Source organism: Calypte anna, chromosome 3 (genome assembly GCF_003957555.1).
Source record: "Calypte anna isolate BGI_N300 chromosome 3, bCalAnn1_v1.p, whole genome shotgun sequence".
In the NCBI taxonomy this organism is placed as follows: domain Eukaryota; kingdom Metazoa; phylum Chordata; class Aves; order Apodiformes; family Trochilidae; genus Calypte; species Calypte anna.
In genome coordinates this window covers 13,120,132-13,137,134 of record NC_044246.1, presented here as the reverse complement: position 1 = coordinate 13,137,134, position 17,003 = coordinate 13,120,132, and the positions used below count along the sequence as shown (strand labels likewise).

At 53.3% G+C, this 17,003-nt stretch overlaps 1 protein-coding gene across 3 annotated transcripts; it reads left to right on the top strand.

Moving 5' to 3' along the window:
- The first annotated feature begins 4,534 nt into the window (after positions 1-4,534).
- On the top strand, positions 4,535-15,251 carry DLK2 (delta like non-canonical Notch ligand 2). 3 transcript variants are annotated; one of them, XM_030447921.1, is made up of 7 exons: positions 7,798-7,848; positions 9,788-9,881; positions 9,966-10,067; positions 11,616-11,679; positions 13,143-13,273; positions 13,805-13,949; positions 14,474-15,251. In XM_030447921.1, exons 3-7 carry the CDS (start codon positions 9,995-9,997, stop codon positions 15,249-15,251), a joined length of 1,191 nt encoding a protein of 396 aa, XP_030303781.1. In that variant the 5' UTR covers positions 7,798-7,848; positions 9,788-9,881; positions 9,966-9,994. The 3 variants fall into 3 exon arrangements, with proteins under 3 accessions (XP_030303780.1, XP_030303781.1, XP_030303782.1); XM_030447920.1 differs by lacking the exons at positions 7,798-7,848; positions 9,788-9,881 and adding an exon at positions 4,535-4,607; XM_030447922.1 differs by lacking the exon at positions 9,788-9,881 and having other exon boundaries at positions 7,812-7,848.
- The last annotated feature ends 1,752 nt before the right edge of the window (positions 15,252-17,003 follow it).

Sequence of the window (17,003 nt, the reverse complement as noted above, 5' to 3'; positions counted from 1 at the left end):
ATCCTGCCCCAAGGCTTCAATCTCTGAGTCTCTTGAATCTCAAGGAATTTCTGCCAATGAGGGATGGAGGATGGAGGAAGAACTTGAGAACAACAATGAAACCTACTGGCACAGTACGCTGGTGCTTGGCACAGCTTGGTGTTTTCCTGTCACCGTGGGGCTTGAGCAGAGAGGGATACACAGCTCATGCTGGTATTTCAGACATTTCCCCCCAACCTGTATACTCACTGAATACACTGCACATCAACACTTCCCCATTATGATTGCTGCCTATGCATTTTTTGTATGTTTATAAATGCATATGTATAAAAATAAGACAAATAGATATAAGTGACCCCTACTGGCCATTTTTAACTAGCCATAAAATAAGGCAGCAACAGCTGGCTCTTGCCTCTTGCCCTGTCCCTACTGCAGTCTTCCATCATGGGGCAGAGCTGCAGAGCCTGGCAGCAGTGGATTTGTGTTCCCTGTGCTTGCTTTGCACTGGCTGCATCACTCCCAGGGGCAGGCAGAGAAATCAGGGTCTTCTGGACTCAAGTAGTTGATTGTGGCATCCCCCCTCATCCCTCTGCTTGCCATTGGCTCCAAGCCACTCTCACCCAGTGAACAACTCTTATTGCTCCAGGGCTCTGCAAGGGACCAGGAACCATCCTGTGACCTTATACCAGGTGTTCTGCCAGAAAAAAAAACCCTGCTCCCAGTTGGGACCCACACCATGATTACCATTGCTCCCTGGAGGACCTCTCTGCAAGAGGAGCTGCCCCAGCACTGCGTTTTCTCTTCACTCTCCAGCGGGTGCTAAATTCAGCATGGGTGCCGCAGAGACTGAAGGGCAGTCTCCCTCCCACCCCAGGGATTTGGCTTGGTGAAGGGGTGGAGGGAAACTGCACGTGGGCCTAAGGGGCAGGGTGGCTGCTCCAATGCAAGGCAAAACCCCATGGGAAGCAACCGCGTTTCAAGGGGTTCTGCCTCCCTTGCCTTTTGTCAAAACTTGTTTAGCTTGTCATGCTAATAAAGTGTTTGAAATGAACCGAGTTAAAAGTATGTGGAGAGGAAGAGGGGGGGATGTCTCATGGGAGCGTGCAGGGAGGCAGCGGAGGGGTAGGTGCACAGGTAGATGGGCTTTGTGCAGGTTTGGGTTCAAGTCCTCACACTCGTACAAGGGGAGGACACTGCAGGCCAGGAGGTCATGGCCAACACTTCACCAGGGTGCACAAACGGGGGGAAAGGAACTGACCCCCCAAGTTCTCTGAGGCCAGAGCAGGGACTCGCAGACTCTCAGGTAGAGACACGTGGCTGTGTGTTGTCTCCTGAGGAGACCTTCTGTGTACCTAGCACATGTCTCCAGCTCAGAGACCTTTTTTTTTGGGGTGAAATCTGCAGCACTGCTCTCCCCGTGCAGCTCTGTTTGTTTATAGGGACGGGTCCAGGCAGGCCGGGGAGGAATTACCTTTCCCTAGGACACGCTTGGTGCTTGGCTGAGCACACTACTTCCCTGCTTCATGGGAGCTGCTGAAGGCCAAGGAGCCAGTCAGTCTGCAATTAACCTTCCCTCCAAAACCTGGCCACATCCCCTGGGGCTGCTAATTATGGACTCCCCTTCTCTGCACCCAGGTTCAAGACTTTCTGAGCACGGGCAGTAGTTTTGTAAAATGACCTTGAAATTCATTGCAAAACTCTCTTGCCAACTTTCCCTGAAAATGCCAAGATATGGAAGCCTCTGTAAATACCCAGGAGCAAGCTTGGAGGCAAGCACTGAGGAAGCCCAAAACATTGGCTTCAAGAGATTCCTGTTAAATGCTTACATGCTCCTGCTAAGATTAAGAGGTTTTATTGCTAGAGCTGCCAGCCAGAGAGGGAAAGGGAGAGGACATGGCTAGAGGTGGGCTTTGAGGCACTCATAGGTTTGTGCCAGAAAAGGGAAAGCCGGGCAGATATCTCCTTCCTGCTCCAATTTTTCCTGGCAGTGGAAGGCAGGTGGGGGAACGGGTACACCCCCTGAAGTCTGTGCCCTTGGGAGAGCCCTGACGTTACCTGTCACATACACACACATGGAGGGAAGCCAGAAATCACAGGGCATAACAAGATCCTCCACCTTTTCAATGAACACATGGGGGTTTTTGAAGGGGGATGAGTCAGTCTTTTGAACTGCGGGGGCTCAAGATAAGACACCTTTTCTATGGCCACTCTCTAGATATACCTCCATCTTTTTCCATCCTTTTTAAGACTAACTCCTTTTGCCTCCAGGATTTCAATTTTTCTAATTTTTTTTTCTTTCTCCTGGTGGCTCTTTCCTGTCTTGGATAGACATACCAAGGACATAACTTGTATCTGAAAATAATGTGTGACTTAAGCTTCCTTTTGTAGCTCTTCACAGCAGGCTTGGAGGCTGCTGGATACTGAAGTCTGTCACAAAAACATCCGCACTCTCCTACAGTCAGAGGATCTGTTTTAATGAGGGAGCCCAGCAAGCAGTCAGATTTTAGCTAGTCCCAGCATAACAGCTGGTAGAGGCCAGTGCAGGGTTCAGACCCTGATCAGCAGCAGCAACTCTGATGATGAGGGACTCCCTGCAGCTGGCTCAGAGCAGAGAGAAGAGGAAGGATTGTGATGAGAGGCTTGGAGGGAGGCTGACACATGGCTTTGAACACCTGGAATCACCTCTCCAGGACATGTTGCAGAGTAGCCAACCGTCCTTGGCCTTGGTGATGGAAAATGTTTGCTGAGCCACCCTTCTGTCCAGTAGCTGTGTTTGGATGGTGCTTCCTCATGCCCATAAAGCATCCTTTCTCTCCCTAGACTGGGTCTGCACAGCTCATGGGAAGATACAAGCAAACCTCTGAGCAAAACTACTGAAGAACTTGCCCTTGTGGAAAGCTGCTCCTTACCTCATGGCCTGAAGATCATCTTCAGTGCCTTGGAGCAGAAGGTTTTATAGCTCTCCAGAGTTAATTTCTATTTGTTGTCTCTAGCTATGTAAATGTCTAGTAATTTTTTAAAATTAATGCATTTTCTTGTTACACAGTGGCAACAAGTTTCCCAGATCATCAATGCTTAGAGTAAAGATGAGCCTGCCTGTCATTTGTTTTGACTGCCTTTATCTCTGATTTTGCTGGATGTCCTGGCAGGCTGCAAAGGATGCAAATAAAAAAGGCTCATGGTGATCCTAGGCAGTGTTCCCAGGGACTCTGGGGTCATGGGGAATGTGACACTGGGCTTGGGCAACATTCCTGGAGGCTTTGGGAAAACACAAAATACATCCTGGGGTAGCCCAGAGTGGTTACCATCAGAGCAGTACTGAAACAGAGGAGGGTGAATCCCAGGGCAGCTTCTATATGCTGAGCCACCCTTTGCAAAGCCACCAGACTAAGGGAATTGTGTACTTTCCTCTCTTGTGCTATTTCTGGTGGCTTCAGCCACCAAGCCAGGAAGGCTTGAAGAGCTTTTGAAGGCTGACCTTGTACAGAGAGCAAAACTTAGGGCAGGGTGACACAGGATGGATTCACCCAGACCACGGCTTAGCCTTTTCTCCATCCTTCTCCGGATCTGACACCAGTTCAACTGCTGAGTGTATGCACTGCTGTCTGTTGACCTGGCCATGCTCTTCAGGGTGGCAGATCATGGAGATGGTGCATACTGGAAGGGAAGAGCCAGGAGATTTTGCACCTTTGACCTTCACCCTCTCCCTGCTTTTCTTTCACCTACCCCCTCCACTTCCCTGCTGCCGGCACAAACACCTACTGCCCATGGAAGTTATTTCTAAGCAATCCGGGGCATCTAGGGAATGAGGCTCTCAACAAATATCAGACCATGAGTGTGCAGTGGGTGCACACACACACACAGACACACACACAGACACACACACACAAAGACACACAGAGGCACAGACACACACATACACACACACACATACACAGACACAGACACACACACATACACACACACACACACACGCACACACACGTACACATGCACACACACATACACACACACACGTACACACACACACAGACACACACACACAGACACGGAGACACACAGACACACACACACAGACACAGACACACACACACGCAGCCACGGTGCTGCTGCAGAGTCAAATATAGACCTTGGGGAAGGGGAAACAATGGCCAGGGTTGGGTTACATGGCTGCAGGGCCAGAGAGCTGCTGATGTTTGTTGTGGGCTGGGGTGGAATGGGAAAAGTAAGGGGGGTGGGATGGGGGAGAACATTTGTTTTAACCCGGAGACCCTGGGCTGGTGCTGTGCGTAAGGCAGAGAGGGTGACCCAGGGGGAGAGCTGCAGGAGAGGGTGATCATTTGAGTTGGCAACTTGGAGGCGTTTGCAGTCTTTTTCCAGCTGGTTTGTGCTGCTCCTCTGCCTCCCTCAGGGGATTAGAGTGGGCAGAAAGAGGTGAGTTTCTCCAGGTTTCTGCACAGGGAAGAGTTTCTTTCTTTGGTTCGGGAAGGCTCCTTGGTGGAGGAGAAGAGGCAACGTCACCTTTTTCCTCAGCCCAGCATCTGCTCCTTGCCTGATGCCCGGCAGCCTTCAAGGTGCAGGTTCCAGACACTGGAAGAAAGGGAAGCAACTCCAGCTGGTTTTGACAGGTAATTCCTCTCTTGGTTTCTGTGCAGTGATGGTGCATTGGAGGAAAGACAAGGGAGGGAGCCTGAGACTGGTACGTGTCAGAGGGGGAGGCTGGTGACAGGTCATTCTCGTTCCCACTCCAGGTCACTGCTTTGTGGGATTTCCTTCACTAGAGGGAAAAGCAGTGGAGGGACTCTTATGGCTAGGAAAAAATCCTTCCTAATTCTGAACCAGCAGCTGTTCCATCCTAGATGCCTCTAGGGATGGCATGGCAGGGATTAGAGCCCAGTAGAGCAGGTTCCAAGCCAAGTGCAGGAATCCCCTCCTCAACACCCATTTCTTAGGTCTGCAAATAGAGCTGCTCTGCTTGAATCACACTGGGCAGCCCAGGGACTTTCAGAGGAAGACTGGGACTCAGGAGTGTGCCCAGGGACAGGATAGGAACCCTTCAGTGCTCAGAAAGGAGTGCACCCAAGGTCCAGAGTGCTTGGAGTTCCCTTCAGGTTTGCTTCCCCTCTTCTACCACCCGAACCTGCCTGCTTCTGTCTGTGGTACTTGCACACAAAACCAAACCTCAAGCCCAGAAAACCATTTCCTCAAATGCACCCATTCCCTCAAATGCACCCATTCCCCATCACCTTCGGAATCTCACCCTGTTTTCTGTTCCCTATTCACCTGCTTTGGTTTTCTAGTCTCCAGCAACCAACTTTATACCACCTCAGACTGGACAGCCCTCATTCTGTGCCATGGCTCTTACTTCCCTCTCTTGGTGGCATGGGGAGAGCCACGCGTCTAACTCTTCTAACTGCAACCTAATCCCATGTCCCTCTCCCACAATTCTTGTGTTTTGGGCATAGATACCTATGGATATATATATATGCACAGTGACCCCTCAGCAAGTGCCCTCCTACCTGCGCTTTCAAATGCACATATGGTGTCCAGGAGTTTTCTTAGGTATGTTTAACCAAGCAAGGATTAAGAGCACCCAGGCATGGTTGTGCCATGGCATTGCAGTGCAGTGTGGTGAGGACCTGGGTAGATCCCAGCAGAGGAGTGCTGAGATCCAAGTGAGGATGTTGCAGGAGCTGGTGTCACATCGAGGCAGTTGTTGTAGGTAGAACAATTTTAAGGAGGAGTTGAGGGTGAGGCTGAGCAGCCCAGACTCAGTGTTGGAAGTGCCACCAGTAAAAACTTGGCCTCCAACCATGAGCAAACAATGAAAGGCAGGGTACTGTGGGGGTCAGAGGAGAAAGGTGGGTCCTCTCAGGTCCTAAAGAAGCAGTGACTGAAGGAGACATTGTCTGTTTTTTAACTGAATACCAGGAGCTGTGCTTTGCCTTCAGCCTCTCCCTTTTGCTCTAAGTCCCAGATACAGTGTGAATCAGGACTCAGAAGCAGGCTGAGCTTGATATGAAGGATTGGAGCAAAAGAATGGATGGAGAAACACAGGCAGCATCTGAGAACAAAGCTGGTGCATACCTGTCCCATAAATAATGGAGGAGCTGGTGGAGCAGCCTGAGCAACAGGATCTCTCTGACCCTTGGGGACCTTGGAAAAGTTAAGTGGGATGATGGAGATAGGAGGAGGCAGGCAAGAGAAGAAACAGTGCTCCTGGCCGACAGAACAGGAAGGAGGCATCTCCTGTGGCACAGGGTTGGAGGCTCCCATGTTATTGCTCAGTAGGATTGTGTTGTCCAGACCTGCCAAGGATGGAGCAAGCAGGGGTCCACAAACAGAGCCAGAAAAGAGCCTCTTTGATGAGGCTGCTGGCTGTTGGGCTGTCTTGGGGCACTGGGGCCTGCATTGCCACCCAAGGCTGCCACAGGGGGTGTGGTGCTGCCAGGGCTGTCAGGAACAGCAGAGGGCTGGGGGGACTGGAGAAGGTGAAAGCAAGGATCGGGTAAGCTTTGTCTGGTGAGATGAGATGGCATATGGAAGCATCCATGTAGGTATGAAATGTAGGATTAGGTTCTTCTCCCATCCCGATGGAAAATATCAAAACCTATGTGGCACAGGAGTAGAAGAGGGCTGGCTGAGGTGAGCTTGTAATCTAATTAAGGATTGCTAGGACCTTTGAAGGTGACAGATACAATCTTGTGAAGTAGCAGAAAGGCTATGCAAGGTGTGGAGGAGAGCAGGCAGCTGTTCCTCCAGAAGGTGTGATGGCCCAGCCCCTCCCTCAGTACGGTTCTGTTCACTGAGGTGCTGGTGTCCCCAGCTTGTGAGCAAAAGTGAGAGAACTGAGGACCACAGCTCTGCCAGATGGGTTATTTCTTGTGGGGTGACCACTCCATAATGCACTAGTGCTTTAAGAATGGTTCCTTAACCATCATGTTTGACAGCTGAAGTGCATTGGTGGCTCCTGAAGCTGGCAGGGAGTGGCAAGAGCAGTTTTACTTATTTCAGGTAATCTAAGCAAAATAATAGAATGATAGAGTAGTTTGGTTTGAAAGAGATCTTAAAGACCATCTGGTTCCATCCCCCCTGTATGGACAGGGACACTTCCCACTGGACCAGCTTGCTCAAAGCCTGATCCAACCTGGCCCCTGAACATTTCCAGGGATGGGGAATCCACAGCACCTCTGGGCAATCTGTTCAGTGTCTTACTTTTGTCCCGAAACATCACCACTCTCAAATCAGTGCTCGGATCATCTCGCACCTCTTTCTGAGAGGCTGCCAGGCGGAGGTGCCCTACAGGAGGCCGGCAGCAGCGGGTCGGACATCTGCCAGAACCTGTGTGTGCACCCGCCAGGGGTTGAGCGCTACAGCCCCCAAGCCCCGGGGGTGGGGGAGGGAGTATCCTCGTCCATCCCCTCGTCCACCCTCGTCCATCCCCTGCGGGCCGGTCCCGGGGGTCGGGATCGGTGACTGGTGTACCCCAGGTGGTACGGAGCGGGCGGGGGGGACGTCCGCGTGGGTCCGTGCCGGGCCCCCCCAACCTGCCGCGGCGGCGGGAGCAGGGCAGGGGTGAGCGGGCAGGGCGGGCCGGGCCGGGGGCTGCCTGAGGTTTGGGGCGGCGGGAGGCGGGATGTCCCGGGGAGGGAGCGGGGATGTGCAGGCACACGCAGCCGCTGGCAGGCGGCCGGGGCTGCACGGCGGCGGCGGCGGCGGCGGGCGGAGCGGCGCGGCCCGGCGCGGCACACGCGGCGGCAGCTCCCTCCGCAGCCCCGCGCCTCCCCAGCCCCGCCGCCGCCGCCCCGGGCATGGCCGCCCCCCGCTGCCGCGCCCCGCGATAGCCCCACGACCCGCCGCATCGCCGAGGTGAGCAGGGGGGCGAGGAATGTGTGTGTGGGGGGTGAGCAGCGCGCCGCGGGGGCTGGCAGCACCCCCCGACACCCCCTGTCTCGGCACCACCGCCGCCCCGGCCGCCGGGGGGCCGGGGGTTCGGAGAGATGTGGAGCTTCGCGGGGCTTCCCCTCCGGCTGGCCGTGGGGTTGGGGGAAAAGCGGGCATCCCTGTGGCCGTGCCCCCTCCAAGGGGCACGGGGGGCTTCGGGTGGTCCTAGAGCCGCGGGAGGGAGCGGGGGAAGGGGGGGGGGGGGGGCTTGCGGGGGTGAGGCAGGAGCTGCGAGCCGCAGCGGCGCGGCATCCTCCGGGTTCCCAACCCCACCCGTGGACCCCCGGAATGGAGGGGGCCCCTAGACTTGGGGCAGTACCTTACAGCTCCCTTCCTGGGGTTTTCCCTGGTAGGCCCAAACCTTAGGTCCTATTAGGTCCCTAATACCCCCCGAGTGGGCAGTTAATAGTCCCCGGGGGCATCCCTAATAGCCTGCAGCCCGTGGGGGGCTGGTAGACCCCAAACTGTCCAGGCAGTAGCAAAGGAGTGTTATGGAGGGAGCTCCCTCCCGTGTCCCTGCGACCCAAAGCCAGGCCTGCCCGAGTGCTGCTCACACCTTCCTTGGGCATCAGCTGCTCCCCTGGATGGCCCTAGAGCCATGCTGCGGTTTGGGACAGCCCCCGGGTGGGAGCTGGGAGCAGCACCCTTAGGGTGGCTGTGTCAGGAGGTCTGAGAGGCTGCACCTCAAGTGGGGAGGCTGTGGGGAGCCATGGGGGGAACAGCCTTTGCAATGATATGGCCAGAAGGTGAGCTCCTCACAGCCCTGGAAGAAGAGGATACTGACTGTTCAACCCTAAATTATTTTATAAGTTTCATAGGAATTTCTTCACCTTCCCTTGAAATGAATCTAGTTGTTCACTAGTGCCCAGAGTTTTGGGGCAGGATGTGAAGGAGGGTCCTGTGAGTATGGTGAAAAGGGGACTGTGGGGAGGGAAGATGCAGCAGACCATGCTGGGGAAGTGACAGTAACATCCTGTAGCCCCTCTCAAAGTGCTGCATCCTTCATTGCTGGTGGTTAGTTTGCTGGAGAGATGCTTCAAGCAACATCAAATAGCTTTTGTCGGCTATTTTTTCTGGTCCAGTTAGTTGAAGCCCTTAGCAGGGACCCCAGAAACTCTTCCTGCAATGCATTTGTACTTGTAGGTGGGTGGGAGGCCTTCTTTTCTCCTCTGAGGAGCCTTTCATGCAACTATTGACCCAACACAACCCTCCCTAGCTAAAGAATCAAGCAGAAAGTGGAATGGCCCCTGTCCATCACACCCACACAGCTGGATGGAGTCTGCTCCATACCTTCACCACTCTCCTAGCATAACTGTTTAACCCCTCCCATCTCATTATAGTAATATATTTATGATATCACCCTTGAATTTCCTGCCCTTAACAACCCCAGAAGGCTGGGAGGGAATGAAGTGTTTTTGGAAAGTGTTTAATGTTACTTCAAGGGGGCAGGAGTAGGTGGGAAAAAACATGGGTGCAGGAACCCTGGTCTGACAGGGCTCTCTGCAGGACAGCCGGGGAAACGGACTGCACCCAGCAAGAGGTGTGTGTGTGCCTTTCCTACATGGGACTGCAGCCCATCACCTGCTTGCCCATCACTTCAATCCCTTGCTCAGAAAAGCAAGTAGGGTAGCCTGCTGGTCTGCTGGATCTACTCAATTCCTTGCTCTTCTCAAGGGCTCAAAAAGCAGGCTGGGCACCATAAGAAGACTCAGCCCATCTATTCATTTGAACATACACAAGAAGGATCTTTCTTAACACAAAGCTGAACATCCACAGCCCCCCCTGAGTTATTACATGCTCAGGATTGAGTGTGCATGCTCATTTCTTCTGTGAACACATTTTTAAAAGGCTTTTTGATTCTTAGTGCTGCAGCGTTTCTTAAGAGGAAGTAGTCTCGAAGGACAGAGGAGTGCGGTGACAAGTCTGTACAAAACTGGATATTTCAACTCAAAACTCAGGTAGAGAAGAGGAAGGGATGCATGAAGTGAAGCTGTGGTGTGATTCAGGGGATTTTTCTAAGCTTGCTCTTTTTCTCTCTGTAGGTGTTCATCTCGGTGGGGTCACGCTGACCATGCTCAGGAGCTTCTGTCTCCAGCTCATGTCCTTGGTTTGGATCCTCTTGGCCCATCACCAGTTTGCCCAAGGTTAGTCTCTCTCCTTCTCTCCATCCTTCCAAACCTCTCCTTGGCATTGCTGAAGTGTCCTTAGTTTTCTGTGCAAAGTGGAGCTGGCCTGACTTGGAAGACCAGAAAATGATGCCAAGGGGGGACACTGTTGGCAGCTGCAGAGACCATCTTTCTAGTGCCCACAGGGGTGGCAGTGCCTGAGCAAACCAGCAGCGTGAGGTTGCACTGCTCTGTCTCTCTCAGGATGAATGGTCCCTGAGCAGATAACCAGAGAGAGAGGCAGGGCAAGGGAGAAAGAAGGTCCCCAAACTTAAGCACTAGTCCTGGATCGTGTGAAACAAAATCTCTTCCCAAAGATTAGTTTGCTCTCCCTTTGATCCAGATAAGCAATGAATTCCCAAAGCCATCTTCTAGGAGAGATGGTTATAAATAGGAAAGCAGCAATACCCGGGCTTGGGCTGAGCAGTTCCAGGATGCTGCTCCAGCTCCACAGAGGCTTGTTTTGGGGGGCTTTTATCCTGAGCAGTGGGATCTGCTGCCTCACTGAAGCAAAAACACATGCATGAGGGATTTCTCCTCCTGGTCACTTCCTAGGCAGCATATTGCATAGCTTGGGGAAAGCCTGAGCATGCCTCTGGTGTGGGGGCTGTAACCTGCTCCAGTCTGGGCCTTAATTTAATTTCTTTGCACTTCCTGGAGAAGTTCCCTCCCTCCTGACATTTGCTGTAGCTCTGCTGCCCATGGAGATGGAGTGAGCCAGCTCCCTGGGGGGGCTAAGATGCAAGAAAGTGATGGGGGAGAGAGGAAGATGGAGATGATAGGGGACACCTAGCTAGAGAAAGCAGGCCAGCACTGAGCAGAGGATGAGAAGTTGCATGGTAAGGCCATGGCTTGGTTACAGCTTCTGTGGCCTTTAAATAAATAAACAGAACTGGATACCAGGTCCCATGATATGCCCAGTCATGCCTCCCTGCACTGGAGCAAGAGCACTAGCAGCTGGGTCCTGATGGAGGACAGGACCCCCAGCCCGACTGCTCCGTGCCAATAGCTGTCCCAGAGAATAGGGACATCCTGGGAGATAAAGAGGAGCTGTTCTTAAAATTTCTATTCTCAGTCTCTTTGTGCTCTTTGCAGTGCCTGGTCCTGAGCTTTTCCACCATACTTTCTACAGAACCATGGGGCCAAGGTCCCAGGTGGGTCAGGTCCTGTTGCACAGGTTGCCTCAATGCTCTGGGAATCACCAGAACTTTTATCCAGAAGGGCCTAAAGTCTAAAAGAAGCTGCAGAGAGAGAGTAGAGATGATGATCAGAGACTGGGTAGTTCTGAAGTATAATTAATTTATCAACAAAGCCAATGTTATTGTTGCTTGGGTGACTGAGAAACCCTCATCTCTCATGTGGCATCCATCCATTAAAAGGAAGGCCCCTCCACCTTACAGTTCTGGGGAAGGGCAGGCTGAGTGCTTAGGAAGGAAAAAAAAGCTCTGAGCCAGCAGGGACACCAGCAGATCTGGAATAATCTATGGTCTCTGCTTAATGCAACTCCAACTGTCTCCTGCCTTGTAGGTGATGACTGCAGCGAGCGCTGTAACCTTGCCCACGGCTGCTGTGACCAGGATGGGAAGTGCAGGTACAGCTTGTCCTTGTCTCTCTACTCCTGCTGCCCCTGACCCTAGCTGCTCTCCCTCTCTTGATGCTGTGTCCCTGATACCTGCACCCCCACCCTTAGTTGAAGCTCTTCCTCCACTCACCCACAACTGGAATTGATGACTTTGCTCTCTTTCTACCTAACACTCTTTGAAGTGGTAGATTTTAATCCCTCAGCCTCTTGCTGCTTCTCTCTAGCCTTTGCTTCAGTGCTTACAGGGTCCCTGCTGCTCCACACTGTCTGATGTTGTGCTGAGGCTTTTTTGTCTAGACTGGAGTTTAGGACAGCCCAGCCATTCCTGGATGATGGGAGACAGGCTTCAGGCTCAGATACAATGGGGGAAGTGATAAGGCAGCAGGGCAGGCTTGGGGGTCGGTCAGCTTGCTTGGCCTCCTCACTGGATAAGATGGGGATGGTCTCACTGGGGGCATGGAGGAGAAGAGCTGCCAGCGTGCACATAATTGAGTGCAAAAAGGGGTCCTCTTGCAGAAGCCTGGGCTGTGGTGGGGATATCCTGGCAGACTCAAGCTGGGAGCTACTGCAACAGAAGTGTGTGCATGATCCCAGGCATCCCAGCTCCAGCTGGTCCCTAGATCTCACAGGGGAAAAGCTCAGAGCCTGACCCCACACTTTAGTCTTAGAAGCAACCACGTGGCTGCCCTGGGCTGCTGCAGCCCCGGACACTGCCTCGTGTCACACTGTAGGGCCACCTGGAGCCCTCATCCTGCAGGTCAGGGCCAGGAGGAGAAGGCTGCTCCGGGCTGGCACAGAAGCCTGTGCTGCAAGGGGACAGACTGCTCACTGCCACCCTGTTCTCCTCACTGGGGCATGCCCCTTTCACAGCCCAGCCCTGCTCTTTTGGGTCCAGAAGGCTCATTTTGCACTGCAGGTTTTCCTGTGGTACTGCCCTTGTGAGCTGGCTGATGGGTCTGTTCCATACACCAGCCATGGCAAGCAAGGTTTCACAGCAGGATTACGGTGCATTTCGGATGAAAAATTATGTAATGTGTAACACAAAGAGACACAACAACACACATGGGCCTCAGGCACCTCTTGTCCCTTTTCATCAGAGAGCTCAGGGTGAGGGATGGGGCTTTCATCTGCCCATCAGACTGCCTGTGCAAGGGAGCTCATGCTGTGGTGTGTATAGAGCAGTTGCCTGGAGGAGAGCAGTGGGACATGGGCACTAAAACCAAAGCTGCTGAGTATCGTTTCTGGCCTCTCACCCTTCCTGGCTGCAGACGGTGTCTGCTCCACTCTTTTCCTTGGAAAGATGAGGTGATGGTACTTACTGCCTCTGGAGGAGGGAGTCAGCAGGTTCATGGGCATCTTTGGGAGGGTTTCCAGCGCTGCTGTATCTGCAGGAACCCTGCACAGCAAGCAACCAGCTTTTCCCCAGCTCCTGCTTTGGTTTTATCACGCTGCCATACCTTGTCCTCCTGCAGGTGTGACCCAGGCTGGGAGGGCGAGTACTGTGAGGAATGCGTGCGTATGCCAGGGTGTCTCCATGGGACGTGCCACCAGCCTTGGCAGTGCATCTGTCACACCGGCTGGGCTGGCAAGTTCTGTGACAAAGGTGAGTTGTAGGCTGGACGTCCTAGCCTCTGGTGCTGAGGGCAGAAGCCCAACACACCTGCATGGATGGGTGAGCCAGAAAAGACACTGACCAACCTCCGGAAATGGAGCAGATGAACTCACTGCCTTTCCCACAACACTGCTGAGTTTCAGGCAGAACCTCCTGCTTCCTCTGGGGCTTCCTGCCAATGGCAGGTGGCTAGTGGACACCCTTCCTCCAGCCTGAGAGGCTCCTCTGAGCCAGGGGGTCTTCACTGGCCGGCCAGCCAGGATGCACACCAGCTTTATATTGGGCAGATCTGCAGGATAATTTTTCTCTCTGCACCCCTAAGCTTGTGCATTTTGCAGACTGTAGGTGGGAGGGGCTGTGTAGGCACTGCACTTCTGTTGCTGCAGGTGCCTGTTGGAGGGGAGGAGGGAGAAGCTCCTGCCGTTTCTGCATCCCCTCTGGGTTTGATGGGCTGTGTTTGAATTGAATTGGCCACATTACCCCTCTTTTCTCACCAGCTCCCATCTTTTTCTTTGTCTCCAGACATACACATCTGCGAACACGAGTCCCCGTGCCAGAATGGGGCTCAGTGTGTCTATGATCGAGATGGGGAATATTCCTGCCTGTGTCCCGAAGGCTTCCATGGGAAGGACTGTGAGATGAAGACAGGACCATGCGAGAAGGCAGGGTGAGACACAGCAGTGAGACAGACAGCATTAGATTCAGGTCACACAAAGCCAAGCGGTGGCCTGGCTTGGCTCATTGTATGTGGATTTCCATGTGCTAATGAAGTTAAAGCAAAACCATCTTTGTCTTTGGTTTAGCTGCATGCACTGCACAGTTCCACCAGGGCAAGGCCTTTGTTGCAATCTGGAGAGGTTCCTATCCCTCACCGCTGTAGATGTGATGAGCTGACACCCATCATACCTTTAGGGAGCACCAGGAGGGCATGTTTTCTCTTCAGATCATTTGCCTGAAGACCCCCTCTGGTGGGTGGTGGACACATGCCCAGCCACAGACTTAGAGAAGGTCCCATAGCTCACAGTTACAGAGGCAGAAAGTTGCTTCATTTTCTTCTTGAGATAGCTGCCCCCACAGAGAGAGCCAGTGCTGGACACACTGTCCACATGAAGTTGTGTGTGTTTACCTCCCTGGGCAAGGGAAGCTGTTTCCTCTCCAAAGCCATGACCTAAATTTCCTCTCTCTACATAGGTCTCCATGCAAGAACGGGGGGCAGTGTCAAGATGAAAATGGCTTTGCCAGCAACTTCACCTGCCGGTGCCTCGCTGGCTTTGTGGGGACGCTCTGTGAGAACGATGTGGATGACTGCTTGATGCGTCCCTGTGCCAACGGTGCCACCTGCCATGATGGGATCAACCGCTTCTCCTGCCAGTGCCAGGTGGGCTTTGAAGGGCGTTTCTGCACCATCAACATCAACGACTGCGCCAGCCAGCCGTGCAAGAACGGGGCCAAGTGCTACGACCGCATCAATGACTACGACTGCGTGTGTCCTGAACGCTTCACTGGCAAAACCTGCGAGATCTCCATCCCTGAGCCCACCTGGGCTGCCCCCTACCACTCTGCAAACCACGAGAACAGTGGGGATGTGAAAAGCACCACCAGTGAGATGCTGGGGGTGACGCAGCCAGAGATTGTCAGGACCGCAGTCACGGGGCGGCGCTTGGGCAACCACAGTGAAAAAGAGCTGGGGGGAGGGTTGTTGAAAATCTCTGTGAAGGAGGTGGTGACCCAAAGGGACTCAGGGCTGAGTGAAGTCCAGCTGATGACAGTGCTGGTGTTCGGGGTGCTGACAGCAGTACTGGTCCTCATCACCATCCTTCTACTGCTGAGGAACTGGCAGAGAGGCCGTCAGAGGTCAAACTGGTGCCAAAGCCCTTCTCAGGCTGCAAGGAAGCTCCAAGACCAAGAGTGTCAGGTGGGCATGCTCAACACCATCCTGATCGAGCCCAGGAAGACAACAGAGCTGTGAGCTGTGAGGACTCTGAGCCAGGCCCTGGCAGAAAGGTCATTGTGCTGGCAAACCCTTCAAACTGCATCATTGGGAGCTGTGATGGCACAAGCTGAGCAGAGGGGAAGGGCTCCCAGGGCAGCAAACATGTCAATGAAACCCCTGGGCATGGAGCATTGGTGTGATGGCCCCACCTGGCTCTGAGCTATCTCCTGCCTGGCCAGCACAGCCAGGATTCAACAGCACCTGAAAACAGGGCTGTGTTGGGCCAGCCCTGCAGGGGATCAGTGACACATGGCAGCCCACACCATGTGGTGGTGGTATCATCTGAGCTCTCAGAAACAGGATGGGTAGGGCTGGAAGAGGGCACAGCCTTCCTGCAAGCTCAAATTCTGCCAGGCCCTTTATAACTCCAAAGGGGTTTTGCCCTCTTTTCTTCTGGGGTCTTGGGGACAGTCATGGCTGCAGGGGGCCCCCCTGCCCTGTTACTGGATGGGGTGCCTCACAGCTTTTTCTGGAGGCAAACATTTCAGATGCCACATCCCTAGAGAGCGAGCAAACACCCTTGCTGCCTGGCCTTCTGGTTCTTTGAGCGAGTTCAAAGACACTCCAGAGATCATTTGTGGTCTCCTTGTGCCTTTCTCCTGCCCTGGGTGATGCTCCCTCCTCTTGCTGTCAGACTTGGGGTTACAAACACATTCTGTACTTTCCTATTGATGATCCAGGGGTCTTCTCCCCCCACTCACCAAGCCGTCCTTTCTAGTCTGGCAACAAATGACCAAGCTCCTTCCTCTCTTTGGAGCGCACTTCTGCCTCACTGTTTGCTGCTGTGGAGGAGCATGGCCTGCTCCCCTCTGAAATCCTCTGGGCCTGAGCTGGTCCTTCTCATATGCCATTGCAGGTGAAACTGGAGATGGACACAGCTGGAAGTGTGCTGTGAGTGGTTCAGGAGTAATACAAGATCCAGATCCAGATCCTCCTTTCTTCTCCCGGTGACTCCAAGACAGGCAGCTGGCACTAACCTCAAAACAGTCATTTTATTGTTTCTTGATAGCGCAAAGGATAAGCTCCCATGGTGGATGTGTGGACAAGCTACAGAGGCTGGCATGACCATAGGAAGCAGATGCAATTCTGCCTTCACCATTGCTAAGTCACAGCCAAGAGGCAGTAGGTGTCCAGGCCACTTAGCCCTGTCCTAGGGCTGTTCTTGCCTGTGCTGGTCTGGCATGCAGCAGTCAGGGTCTCTGCCAGGACCAGGGTTTTCTGTGCCTCCTCATGGGGATGGAGGATTAAGCAGTGGGGTTAAGAATCCCACAACCCAAATCCTACTGCTGGCCTGTAGTGTTGCAGAGCTGGGTTCAAGAGTGTGAAGGGATCAGACTGAAGAGTAAGCAGTCAGCCAAGAGGCAGACCTGGGAGAGGGGACTGGGGCTTCATCAGAAAGATTTATTTTTTTAATACATGGATGGATGATGTACCTTTATCAAATAAAAGAAATACAAGCCCAGAAATGGTGTATTGGAGAGTCATAAAATAATGTAGATTGCAAGGGACCTCTGGACACCAAGCTCCTGCTCTCAGCAGATCCAATTATATCAGATTGCTCAGCTACTTTCTCTGGATATCTCCATCACTTCCCTCAATAATGCAAACCTGGGTTGGGGCATGGGAGTTTTCCTGCCCCATGCTCTGGCTACGTAATTGGAGATGGCTCCCACAGCTTCAGGGAAAGGACCTTTCTCAGGACAGCAAAGCAAAGGTGTGTGCCTGCTA

Excerpts from the sequence above, each read along its gene's own strand:
- DLK2 (XM_030447920.1), top strand. The coding sequence starts at position 4,535 with ATGCCCGGCAGCCTTCAAGGTGCAGGTTCCAGACACTGGAAGAAAGGG. Across the intron at positions 10,068-11,615 it reads CCATCACCAGTTTGCCCAAG|GTGATGACTGCAGCGAGCGC; the intron begins GTTAGTCTCTCT and ends CCTGCCTTGTAG. Across the intron at positions 11,680-13,142 it reads GACCAGGATGGGAAGTGCAG|GTGTGACCCAGGCTGGGAGG; the intron begins GTACAGCTTGTC and ends GTCCTCCTGCAG.